The 13,064-nt window shown below is 35.2% G+C and overlaps 1 protein-coding gene across 6 annotated transcripts in view; it reads left to right on the plus strand.

The window, feature by feature from the left end:
• Positions 1-13,064, plus strand: part of FASTKD1 (FAST kinase domains 1) — a 50,953-nt gene that overhangs the window by 37,265 nt on the left and 624 nt on the right. For all 6 annotated transcript variants that reach the window (XM_055308410.1, XM_055308409.1, XM_055308406.1 and 3 more), the window contains 7 exons: positions 27-513; positions 1,754-1,868; positions 4,076-4,204; positions 5,009-5,140; positions 5,502-5,615; positions 11,540-11,678; positions 12,300-12,414. In XM_055308410.1, the coding sequence (XP_055164385.1) occupies positions 27-513; positions 1,754-1,868; positions 4,076-4,204; positions 5,009-5,140; positions 5,502-5,615; positions 11,540-11,678; positions 12,300-12,414 (1,231 nt within the window). The remainder of the gene's footprint in view (positions 1-26; positions 514-1,753; positions 1,869-4,075; positions 4,205-5,008; positions 5,141-5,501; positions 5,616-11,539; positions 11,679-12,299; positions 12,415-13,064) is intronic.

The raw sequence follows: 13,064 nt of genomic DNA on the forward strand, positions 1-13,064 counted from the left end.
TTCTTTTCATTTTTTCCCCTTTTTAGGTACTTGAAAATTAGTGTTATACCTAGTGAGATTGCCATCCTGGTCTATGCTCTTTCCATTCTTCCATCTTCTAACCTAGGTGAAGTGGAGATATCTCAAATTGAAGCAGTTTTACCACAGTGTGACCTAAATGACCTGAATGGTTTTGCCACATCTGTTTTAAGATGGATTCATTATGATCACAAATATCTGGATAATACCACTGGGAAACAACTGAAACTGCTTCAAAAACTAGATCACTATGGACTTCAGAGACTACGAAAATGCAACAGTTTGAATATGTTATGGAAAGAACTTAAATCTTTAAAAGGAGACTGGTTTACTGAGTCACTTCTTGAAGAAACAGTTGCTACTTTCCTGCGTTTGATGGATGAAATTAATTCCAAAAATGTTGCAGAGATTGCATCTTTTATTTCTAGAACAAACTACCTCAATACTTTGCTACTTGATAGGATAGCCTCAGTGGTTGTTCAGCAGATTGAAAAGGTAAAATTAAATTTTATATAGTTGTCAACTTCTAAAAGCATAAATGTTTATCAAAGAACTTTGAGAATTAATTGGAATTTGAATTTTATTATTCTTTATTATTTCAAAGATTTTATTTGGGGGAGAGAGAGCGAGCATGCATGCAAGCCTCAGCAGGGGTGGGGGTGAGGGGCAGAGGAAGAGGGAGAATCAGACTCCCCGCTGAGTAGAGAGCCCAACGTTGGGCTGGATCCCAGGACCCTGGGTTCATGACCTGAGCTGTGAAGGCAGATGCTTAACTGATTGAACCACCCAGGTGCTCCTGGAATTTGAATTTTAAAAATTAAGTTCTAGTGTCTGATTCAGTAGTTTGTTCCTCCTCTAAAGTTTTTTCCTCCAGCAGGGTAGATCTGGGGAGTATAGCAGTCATCTTTTGGTTCATTATAATATTTTTAAGATCTGTAGTCAAAATTCGTTGTTTAGAAGGATATACTTAATTGTATTAAGGAAATGGAGTATGCATGATTTTTTTTTTCTTTTCTATAATCCTGTGATATTACTTTTGCTATCTAGGAACGACTACATTTAAAAGCATGAGATAAATGTGAAAAATGAAGAAAAAAGGGTGTACACTGACGTCTGTATTCTTAAATTGTCAATGTGTCTTCTTACAAATGTATTTCTGGAACTTACTTGTAAAATACTTTTTCTATTATGCGAGAAGAAGCTCACTTATAAAATCTATATCAGGATAAGGCTTTTACTTAGAAGACAGTATTTTTCCCAAATTAAAATAAAAATCTGTCTTATTTGCTTAGTGTAGTACCTGGCGATCATTAAGTTTTAGACAAATGAGTGAATAGTGAAATTTTAAAAAATGAATGAATGAAAGAAATATCCTGATATTATAAACTAACTTGATTATATGATGACTCTATAAAATGCACTGATGTGGAAATTAGTAATACTATTTCCTATTAATTTTAATGACTAATGAATTCTGGAACAGGATTTTACACCTAATAAAACTGATTTGCAGATTTTCTGGTTAATTTTTTTCTGCATTGATACTTAGAGTTACTAGGAGCTAGTGGTGGGACTAAGTAGATTACAGCAGGGTGGGAGAAGTAATCGGTAGTGATGCATTTATCATTTTACTCTAGGCATGTTAGAAAAAGATTTCTACCCAAATAATAATTAGGTAAATTTTTGTTCTATTTTACTAAAGTTTAAACTATAACATTTTGTTGTGTTTATACAGATCCACCCTTTTGAGATCCTTGGTATTATTCTTCCATTTAGCGCCTTGAACTATGATCCACCTCAAAATGATGAATTTTTCAGGATTTGCATTCAACACCTGAATTCTTACTTAAGTAGGTATATTGTTTGGTAATATATTGCTTCCAAGCAGGTTGGAAGATACCATTGTCACTGTGTTAAGAGATATCTCTTGTTTAAGGGATAATGATAATGGCCATGAGTTCTAGACCTAAAAAAAGTTTATACCCATTTTTGGATCATTTTTATTATGAAAAATATCAAGCTTAAAGAAAAAATGGAAAAAAAAAATCAAACAAAGAGTACCAACATACTCACCAGGAAAACTCAGTAATTGTTAACATTTTGTTGTGTTTGCTTTGCTGTTTGTTTCTCTTGCTCTCTTATTTTTTTCAGAGCCACTTCACAGTAAGTTGTAGGCATCGTTACTGTAGGTGTATTGGTTACGCATACAACTCCTAAGAATAATGACCTCTTATATCACCACAGTACTGTTGTCATACCTAAGAAAATTAGTACTCATAATACCTAATATACAGTCCAGGTTTAAATCTCCCTCGTTAGTCTCAAAAATACCTTCTAGGGTGTTTATTTTGAACCCAGCACCCACTCATTGCACTAGGTTGATACCTCCTTAGTCTCTGATAGTCTGTTGGGTTTTTTGTTTTTGTTTTTGTTTTTTTTACTTTCTCCTGCCATTGACTGATACCATAATATTATAACCATGTCTGATACTACTTTGGGAACAGACATGTAAAACAGGCTGCTGTGGTATGTTTACACTTAGTCGTGAGTGGGGCTTATGCATGTGTGGCCTTATATATATCCTTTTTTAGTAACATAACAATATGCAGAAAGAGAAGACTTGAAACTGAGACTTAAGACTGTGCTTTCCTAGACAGCCTAGGTGGCTCAACCGTTTAGCGCCGCCTTCATCCTTATCCAGGGCGCCTTCATCCTCATCCAGGGCGTGATCCTGGAGTCCCGGGATTGAGTCCCATGTCAGGCTCCCTGCATGGAGCCTGCTTCTCCTTCTGCCTGTGTCTCTCTGCCTCTCTCTCTCTCTCTCATATAAATAAATAAAATCTTAAAAAAGAAAAAAAAGAAAAAAAGAGTGTGCTTTCCTGCTTGTTCAGTCTTGTGTCAACAACCAGAAGGAAATGAAAATACCTCCTTTTTTTAAAAAAATAGAGTTTAAGAGAAGAAAGATTGAGAAATGCAGCTTTGATTTTTTTTTTAAGACTTACTAAGAGAATGTTTGGAAAATTCTTGGAGACCTTTATAAGTAAAATTTTAAATAATGGCATAATATTTTTCTTTATTTTGATTAAGTACTAGTTTTGACAGGCCACTGTTAAGCTCATTTATGACTTGATCTTGATTTATTAAATAACTCAGCAAAAAATCCAAAAGGAAAGATTTAACATTTTTTTTTGTCCTTGCTAAGAATATTGCTACCAGTAGGGACCCCTTCCTTTTCATCGGAAATATCTCTTGGACGAGGCAAATTAGCTAAATAACCTCAATCTTGTACTCTGGGACATGTGCCATGCTGTTGGGTGACAGGTAGGGAGAAGGTGCTATTTGAAACCTGAGCTTCATATGTGTCTACACTCAGCCTGGATATTTGAGATCCCTACACAGCAGCACAGAGTAGTAGTCTAGGCTCTGGAGCTAGGCTCTCTGGGTTAAACCTCATTGTCCACTTGCTAACTGTGTGACTTCAGGCAAGTCATTTAACTTCTCTGTGCCTCTGTATACTTATTTTCAAAGCAGAGATAATAATTGTTCCTACTGTATACTGAGGTGAGATTTCAATGAGTTAATATATGTAAATGCTTACAATGATACCTAACACACCTGAGCTCTATTATATTGTTATCATCAATACAGAGACTAGGACCACTTATTACATATACTACTGACCTTTTGTTTCGAATTCTTTATCTTTTCAAAGCAATTTTTAAAACTTTTTATGGAAGTAAAATAATAATACAGGAATATTTACATATCCTTAGCACATAGTATGAATTTATATAAAGAGAATCACCCAAGGAATCAGTACTCATGTAAAGAGACAGTATTACCACAGTGTCCTCCTCTCCTCCCCCTTTCCTACTCTACTCTCACCCAAAGGTAAGCACTTCACCACTCTCCTGACTTGTAACAGTATAGATAATTTTGTCAAGGCTATGTTTGTATCGTTTTTTTTAAAACCTGGTTTGACCTGAATAACGTGTGTAGTTATGTACATCTGAGGTGGCTGTGTGTTATAATTTTTTTTATCTTAATTTTGTTTTAGGTGGATTGGAGCCTCCCATGTTAGTGTTTCTTGGTTTCTCTTTGGCTGCACTTGGATATTTTCCAGAAGATCTGCTGAAGGCAATTTTTAATATCAAATTTTTGTCCAAAATGGATTCTCAACTTGAACGTATGTATCTACACTAAATTATTACTTACACTTTTTATTCAAGTTTCAACTCACCTATACTGAAGCATTTAAATGTTAATATATATATATATATTTTTTTTATTTATGAAAGTATTTCCTGCTTCTTGTAGAAAATTTGGAAAACATAGAAAAAAAGTATAAAACAGAAATTAAAAGATTATTCATAATTTTACCACCAAGTGAAACTACTCTTTCAGTCATATTTTGGAGCATATCTTTCTTTTCTATCTCTCTCTTATTCTTATGTGTATGTTTATATGCCTAGATGTATTCTAACATAAATTTTGGATTATTAGCATATTCACTTTTATATGTTGCCTTTTGTCATCCAGCTATATTTTGAACAGCCATTAATGTTTGATATCATAATTGTTTTAGTGTCTATATAATCTATGATATGAATGTAACAGCATTTGTTATCATGTAAGTTGTTTCCAATTCTTCATTATAAATAATGATTTTTATACATGAATCATTGACCGCACCTTTGTTTCTTTAGGATAGATACCTAAATGTGGAATATTAAGTCAATGAAGTCAATTCTTTGGTAGTATTTTTAAAAATATAGTTCTAATATTCATGATTAGTGAAAACAACATAAGAGTTGGTCCTAATCATGCCACTGAGTAACTTAAAAATATAAAACATGTGTGTGCAAATCAAATGGTTTTGTGAGAATGAAAGTACTAACAAATAATAAGGATAAATGAATGTGAAAAAAATGGATTGTCTTTTTTATGTCCAACCCATCGAAATCCGTTAATATTTTATTTTTGATTTCAGTTTTATGTTCATCTCTAAATAGGAGGGTCCAGTTTCGTCTTATGGAATTAAATAGAGCAGTCTGCTTGGAGTGCCCTGAGTATCAGATTCCATGGTTTCATGACCGCTTCTGTCAACAACAGTATAACAAAGGTTTGAGTTTTCTTTGGGTTAGACAGCAAAATTTAATTCTAAAGGGAATTATTAGTTAGTACCTTGTTATGCCCAACCATGACACCAGAGTTACTGAGGATGCCATGACCTGTTTGATAGAACCATTTTATAGGTGGGATTTGTGTTATAAGAATTCCTTAATATTTAGGACACTAATTACTCTTTGGTAGAGAGCACAGAACTTATATTGTTCTGAATTTAATATCATTGAGTATGGTATTATATTGAAGCTTTTGTTGAAAATATTAATCTTTATTTTTCAGCTGTAGAACTGGGTTGATTCTCATTTGAAACTGATGAACTTCTTTTATGTGAACTAATTATTTTTATTTTCATAAAGATATTGGCAGCATGAATGGAGCACAAAAGCAGATTTATAAAATGTTAGCAGAGGTGCTAGGAGGAACCAATTGTGTAAAAGCCTCGGTTCTTACCCCTTATTACCACCGAATAGGTAAGTCTTTGGTAGGTTACTAGGTACTTTCAGAAAACTAAACTAATTTTTTTTTTAAAGATTTTATTTGTTTATTCATGATAGTCACAGAGAGAGAGAGAGAGAGAGGCAGAGACACAGGCAGAGGGAGAAGCAGGCTCCATGCAGGGAGCCCGACGTGGGATTCGATCCTGAGTCTCCAGGATCGTGCCCCGGGCCAAAGGCAGGCACTAAACTGCTGCGCCACCCAGGGATCCCAAAACTAAACTAATTAAAAGAGAATCATCTCATCAAATGGAATTTCTTTTTTTTTAAAAAACATTTTATTTATTTATTCATAGAGACACACAGAGAGAGAGATGCAGAGACACAGGCAGAGGGAGAAGCAGGCTCCATGCAGGGAGCCCGATGTGGGAAACGATCCCGGGTCTCCAGGATCACACCCTGGACTGAAGGTGGCATCAAACCCGCTGAGCCACCAGGGCTGCCCTCAAATGGAATTTCTAAACAGACCAAAATAGAAAAAAGAATACAATGATTCCTCAAGTTTCCATAGTCCAGCCTGAGAACCATCAGCATTTTGTTGTTTTTCAAAAAAAAATTTTTTACAAATCTTTCATCAATTCTAAGTAAAACCCAGGTTCAGATTCACTGAATATTTCTAGATCTCCAAAAGTTTTTTTTCCTCTCCATGAAGTACCCCAAAGTCAGGGAAATGATTTAACACCATTTCATTATTTTTTTTTTAAAGATTTTATTTATTTATTTATTCATGAGAGAGAGAGAGAGAGAGAGAGGCAGAGACACAGGCAGAGGGAGAAGCAGGCTCCAAGCAGGAGCCCGACGCGGGACTCGATCCCAGGTCTCCAGGATCATGCCCTGGGTGGAAGGCAAGCGTTAAACCACTATGCCACCCAGGGATCCCCCCCCATTTCATTATCTGAAGTTCATGTCAAAAACTAACTTGGATTGGGCAGCCCCGGTGGCGCAGGGGTTTAGTGCCGCCTGCAGCCGGTGTGATCCTGGAGACCCCAGATCGAGTCCCGCGTCGGGCTTCCTGCATGGAGCCTGCTTCTCCCTCAGCCTGTGTCTCTGCCTCTGTCTCTCTGAATAAATAAATCTTTTAAAACAAACAAACAAACTGACTTGGATTAACCACTCAGATGAAGATTTTTGTAGGTATGCACTCAGCTCCAACCTGGTTAACCTTGTTTCTCAGTGGTCTAGCTGTAGAAAGCATTCTGATTTCATTGTGACATAAAGTTAGTGGGCTAGTGGATAAATTGGACAACATATGATTAAAAAAAAAAAAAGCTAGGTATGCCTGGGTGGCTCAGCAGTTGAGTGTCTGCCTTTGGCTCAGGTTGTGATCCCAGGGTCCTGGGATCAGGTCCCACATCGGATTCCCTGCATGGAGCCTGCTTCTCCCTCTGCCTGTGTCTCTGCCTCTCTCTCTGTGTCTCTCATGAATAAATAAATAAATCTTTAGTATAATGCATAATATATTATGCAAGGAAAAATATAATGTTTGACAGACTGTTATGTGAAAGGGAAATTTATCTATTTCAAGGATAAAAATATGGTAAAGATTAAAGGAATCATATTTTAAGTCAATGTAAGGAAAATTTTAGGAAAGATGTATCAAAAAATGAAAGAAGAAATGTTTGTAAAGAAATGTTTGGGCAGAAGCTGAATGACCAGATTGTGTGTTCAGAAGGCTGAACCAAATAATCATTTATACTCTTATCTTTACACTACAGAACACATCTCAGTTGTTTGGTTTTACCTTAGGATTACATTAGTAACAAATCCACAAATAACAAGAACTTAACAAAGTTTATTTCCTTCTCCCATACTCTTAGAGTATCCAGGTCTGAGATGCCAGCACCACAAACATTAAAGATCAAGATCTTTTTATTTTATTATAATCTACAACCTTAACATGTAGCTTCCACTTTATGGCCCAGAATGTCTCCTTGTTCTTTAGCCAACACATCTACAATCTAAGCAGGAGGAGGAGAGAAGGAAAAGGAAGGGTATCCCTTTAAGAATAGTTCCTTGAAGTTGCACATGCCATTTTTAATGAATACCCTGTGGCCACACTTGGCTGTGGGTGAGTTTAGAAAATGTTTTTTTTTAAATTTTAATTTATTTATGATAGTCACAGAGAGAGAGAGAGAGAGAGGCAGAGACATAGGCAGAGGGAGAAGCAGGCTCCATGCACCGGGAGCCCGATGTGGGATTCGATCCCGGGTCTCCAGGATCGCACCCGGGGCCAAAGGCAGGCGCTAAACCGCTGCGCCACCCAGGGATCCCTAGAAAATGTTTTTATTCTGGGTGACCATGTACCTAGCTAAGATTTAGGGATTCTATTAAAAATGAAGGCAAGTATTAGGTATTGGGGAATAACTTGCACTCTAGGAGAGGGTTGTTTTAAAAGATTGATATAGATCTTCCTTGATTTACCATGGGATTATATCTCAATACGCCCATTATAAGTTGAAAATATTGCAAGTCAAATGCATTTAGGGGTGCCTAGGTGGTTCAGTTGGTTAAGTGTCCGACTTTTGATGTCAGCTCAGGTCGTCATCTCAGGATTGTGAGATCAAGCCCCACATGGGGCTCTGTACTGTGCATGGAACCTGCCTCTTTGACCCTCCCTCTGCCTCCTGCTCCCATCCCTTGCTTGCACCTGCTCTTGCACACATGCTCTCTCTTAAAAAACAAAACTAAACATTTATTTTATTTTTTTTTAATTTTAATTTAATTTTATTTATTTATGATAGGCACACAGTGAGAGAGAGAGAGAGAGGCAGAGACACAGGCAGAGGGAGAAGCAGGCTCCATGCACCGGGAGCCCGACATGGGATTCGATCCCGGGTCTCCAGGATCGCGCCCTGGGCCAAAGGCAGGCGCTAAACCGCTGCGCCACCCAGGGATCCCCTAAACATTTATTTTAAAGATTTTATTTATTTGACAGAGAGAGAGCACATGCAGGGGGAGCGACAGGCAGAGGGAGAGGGAAAAGCAGGCTCCCGAGGAGCAAGGACTCTGACGTGGGGCTTGATCCCAGGACCCCGGGACCGATACTTGAGCCAAAAGCACACGCTTAACCAACTGAGCCACTTAGGGGCCCCCCAGAAAGGCATTTTACCTAACATGATATACACCTAACATGCCAAACTTCATAAGTTGGGCTAGCCTACATTAAATGTACCCAGAACATTTACATTAGCCCACAGTTGGGCAAAATCATCTACCACAAAGCTTGTTTTACAATAAGGTATTGAATATCTCATGTAATTTGTTGAAAACTGTCCTAAAAATGAAAAACAGAATGGTTCTAAGTGTATCAGTGGTTTATCTTCACTACTGCTGCCCAGCATCAAAAGAGATCCGAGTTCAAAATCTGAACTATGGTTTCTATTGAATGCATAACACTTTTATACGATTGTAAAGTTGGAAAATCATAGGTTGGGGACTATCTGTATACTGTTAATCTATACTATTTAAAATATGTTTATATTTTAAAATATACTCCTGTAAAAATAATGCTCTTGGAAGGAAATACACTAAAATATGAAAATGATCTGTAATTCCATCTCATAACTTAAAATTATTGATCACCAACTTTGTGACAGGCACTGTGACTGGTTATTTCATTTTATTCTTTTTGTTTTGTTTTTGTTAATGTTTCTTTCAAACTATAAATAGTCATATCTGTGTAAAACATTTGGAAAATACAGAAAAGAAAAAAAATCACACGTAACTAATCGTGCATAACATGTAATTAGTACTGAAAGTAGGATTAGTCTGTCTCAAGATTATTGTAATTCCAATTCATATTTGTTCTTTCTCATGTCAAGAGGCATATTTTTATGTGAAAATGTATATGAATCATTAAAAATAAGATTTAATTGGTATTATTTATGTATATAGTTATAGCATAATTAAGACAATGTAATAGTATGATTAATAACTATGGATTAGGAGCATTGCTTAGGGTTTTAAAAAAAAACACTCACTTAAAAAAAAAAAAATCACTGGATACTACTTATAGAAAAACCAGAAAGGACAAATAACAAAAAAGAGAAATAACTGTGATATAACCATTGTTTACTTTTGCTATTTTTGTAACTGACTTGCTTAAAACCAAAAAATGGTTTATTCTATAATGTTTGTGGCTATGTTTATATATTGCAAATATTCTTCTGTGCCCAGAAGTATACATTATTTTTAGTGACTGTATCCATATTTCATTGTATTGAGTATATGATAGTTTATTTAATCCTTAGGACTTTTTGTTGGTACATGCATCTGTCAGACAATGCTGCAGTTTTATAAAACAACAGCAGTAGTAATTGATATGCCTATATATTGTTTATTATATGTTAAACAGTGTATTAAGTGTTTGATGTATAATAGACTTTATTATGCCCCTACCAGGTACATAAATTACTCTAGATTAGGAAATTGAGGCCAAGACATTATTGTTTGCCCAAGGTCATATAGTTGGCAAATGGTGGAGCCAGTATTTGACCTAGGTATTCTAGCTCCAGAATTCATTCTCAATAAGAGAACTATATTTCACATTTGATAGTTAGCTTGAAGTTGCTTCAGTGCCCCAGTTTCCCTTATGTATAAAAAACATATACTCTTTCCTTTTCATTCATTGTTTCTTTTCTCATTTGTCCTTTTTTTTTCTCTTGGTTTAAATACTTTTACAATTGTTTTTATTACAGAACAATTTCCAAAAAAAAAAAAAATAGCATAGTATGATGAACCCCCATCCAGCATCAACAGTTACTAAAACTCACTCACCAGACTCACACCTGATCCTTTTCAAAAAAATCACACATATCCTCTTAAAATGTTTATCTGAAAACGTACATAACCACAGTCCTGTCATTATCACCTCACCATTGTTCATAATAATTTCTTAGTATTACATAGCTTGTCAATGCTTGAATGTCTCAATTGTCTTTTATATGTTTTATTTTACTGGGGTTTTTTTTTGTTGTTGTTAAAATTGAGATCTAGACATTACATTTGGTTGACATGTCCTTTTAAGTTCTACGTATCACTTTTCCCCTTACAATTTATTTATTGAAAACAAATCCCCCCCTCCACATCCTAGACTTTTGAGTTACAGTCCTCTTGTATCTTACATGCTCCTGCATCCCTTGTTTTCCTGTAAGCCACCCCTTAGATCTAGAGGTTTGATTAGATTCAGGTTAGATCCAGGTTGGATTTTTTGTTTGTTAACCCAGACTATTTTGTAGGTGGTATATACTTCTTGCATCATATCAGAAGACACAGTGCTGGTTGTCTTGTTTTTATTATATTATGGATTCATCAACTCATCCACTAGAAAGTTCTCGTATCAGTTTTTCATCTATAGATTTTATTAGTCATTGAAATTATTGTCTAAATCCATCATTCATTAGGGGTGGTAAAGTAGTGATATTCTACATCTATCATTTTTTTTTGCATTAGCCAGAATTTATCTAAAAAAGAATTTTCCCATATCAATTAGTTATTCTTATGTACAGTTCATACAGGACAGACATGTTTGAATCTTTGTCTTTACTAGTTTCCAGTGAGTGAGTTTAGCTTCCTCCAAATGCTACAAAGAGATTTAAGAGGATTAAAATAAAACTCTTAATGTTATTTGGCCTACACCAACACTAAATATAACTGTCCTAAGTATAGTTTAATAATACTTCCTCGTTGATTTTTATTGATCGATTTTCAAAGTGAGGTACCATTGGACCAGATCTTAAAAATACAAGTTGAATCATTAGGGAGGTGTACATCATTCTTTCATATATGGGTGTGTATATACATATATGTCTCTATATGTATTTGTATTTAAACTATGTCTTAGACTTTTACCTGTAAGAATTTACTTAATTCATACTGTTGATTCCTGTACTTCCTTATAGATTTTGAGTGTGTCTTGGACAAAAAGAAAAAACCTCTTCCGTATGGAAGCCATAATATAACTTTGGGAAAACTGCCAGAAATGCACTGGGAATCAAACACCCAAATAATTGGATCAAGACTGCCACCAGGAGCTGAGAGGTAGCTTCTTTCTTAGTTTGAGATTTTATTAGTTAGATGTTAAGTGTAGCATAATTTAATGAGTTCAGTTATCAAGGAGTGATTGTAGGAGAATCTACTCCTCATTTATCTTCTGCATTCTGCCTCTGTGTCTGCTTTTCCTGTACCTTCCACCTTTGTCTGTCCTTTGCTATTCAAAGCCTAGCAGTCTCTAACTAAAGTACTAACCTTCTCATTGTCCTCAGTGGAAGTAAATAATATCTTCTCTGAAAGAAATATATCTGGAAGATATCTGAGCTGTATTATAATTAACCTAATATGTATCACATGTTCTGTTAGACTATAGGCTATGTTTCTTTATGTTTGTATCCCTAACAGTGCCTTCCATATGGTAGTCGCATAATAAATATATATTGGACAAGGAAACGAATGACAGCATGGAGATTTTTATTATAATTTGGTGTAAACTCTAATGAATAGGCTTACATGTCACCAATTACTAATTTAAGTAGAAAAATAGCACACTCATTTATATTCATTTGGCTCCTGTTAATTTATAAAGATGCAACTTTGTTCCTGAAAGGCTTGTAATTATTCAGTGTCTCGTTTTGATTTCAGAAGTAAATATTTTTTTATCCACAGGATTGCTCTGCAATTTTTGGATTCAAGAGCTTTTTGTAGAAACATCCCTCACTTAAAAGGAAAATCTGCTATGAAAAAACGACATTTGGAAATTTTGGGCTATCACATAATTCAGGTATGAAATACTCATGTAATTCAGTCTCTAAAACCCTGGAGAACTGGCTATACGTGTGTTTCCTTTTTTAAAAATTGTAGTATAATTAACATACAGTGTTATATTCATCTCAGATATACAACATAATGGATCAGCAATTCTCTACATTACTCAGTGCTTACCATGATTAAGTGTAGTGATCATCTGTCACCAAACATTTTTTCAGTCTTATACACTATATTCCATATGCTCGACTTTTCATCTCCATGACTTACTTATTTTGCAAGTGGACGTTTGTACCTCTTAATCCCCTTTATCTATTTCACCCATCCCTCCCTGACATCCCCACCTCCTCTCTGACAACCAGCTGTCTGATCTCTATTTAAGAGTCTGTTTTTTTTGTCTCTCTTTTTCTTTGTTCATTTGTTTCTTAATCACATATGAATGAAGTCATATGGTATTTGTTTTCTGTGTCTGACTTATTTAACTTAGCATTATACCCTCTAGGTCCATCCAGTATGTGTTCCCTTTCTTTGTGAAAGTTCTACTATTCCTTTTTTTTTAACATTAAAAAACATTAATTTTTTAAACATTTTTTAACATAAAAAAGTAATATTAGAATATCTCTGAAACAGAACACCCTCTCTTTTTCTTGAACAGTAAATAAGAAT

The sequence above is a fragment of the Nyctereutes procyonoides genome, unplaced genomic scaffold (genome assembly GCF_905146905.1).
Source record: "Nyctereutes procyonoides isolate TBG_1078 unplaced genomic scaffold, NYPRO_anot_genome, whole genome shotgun sequence".
In the NCBI taxonomy this organism is placed as follows: domain Eukaryota; kingdom Metazoa; phylum Chordata; class Mammalia; order Carnivora; family Canidae; genus Nyctereutes; species Nyctereutes procyonoides.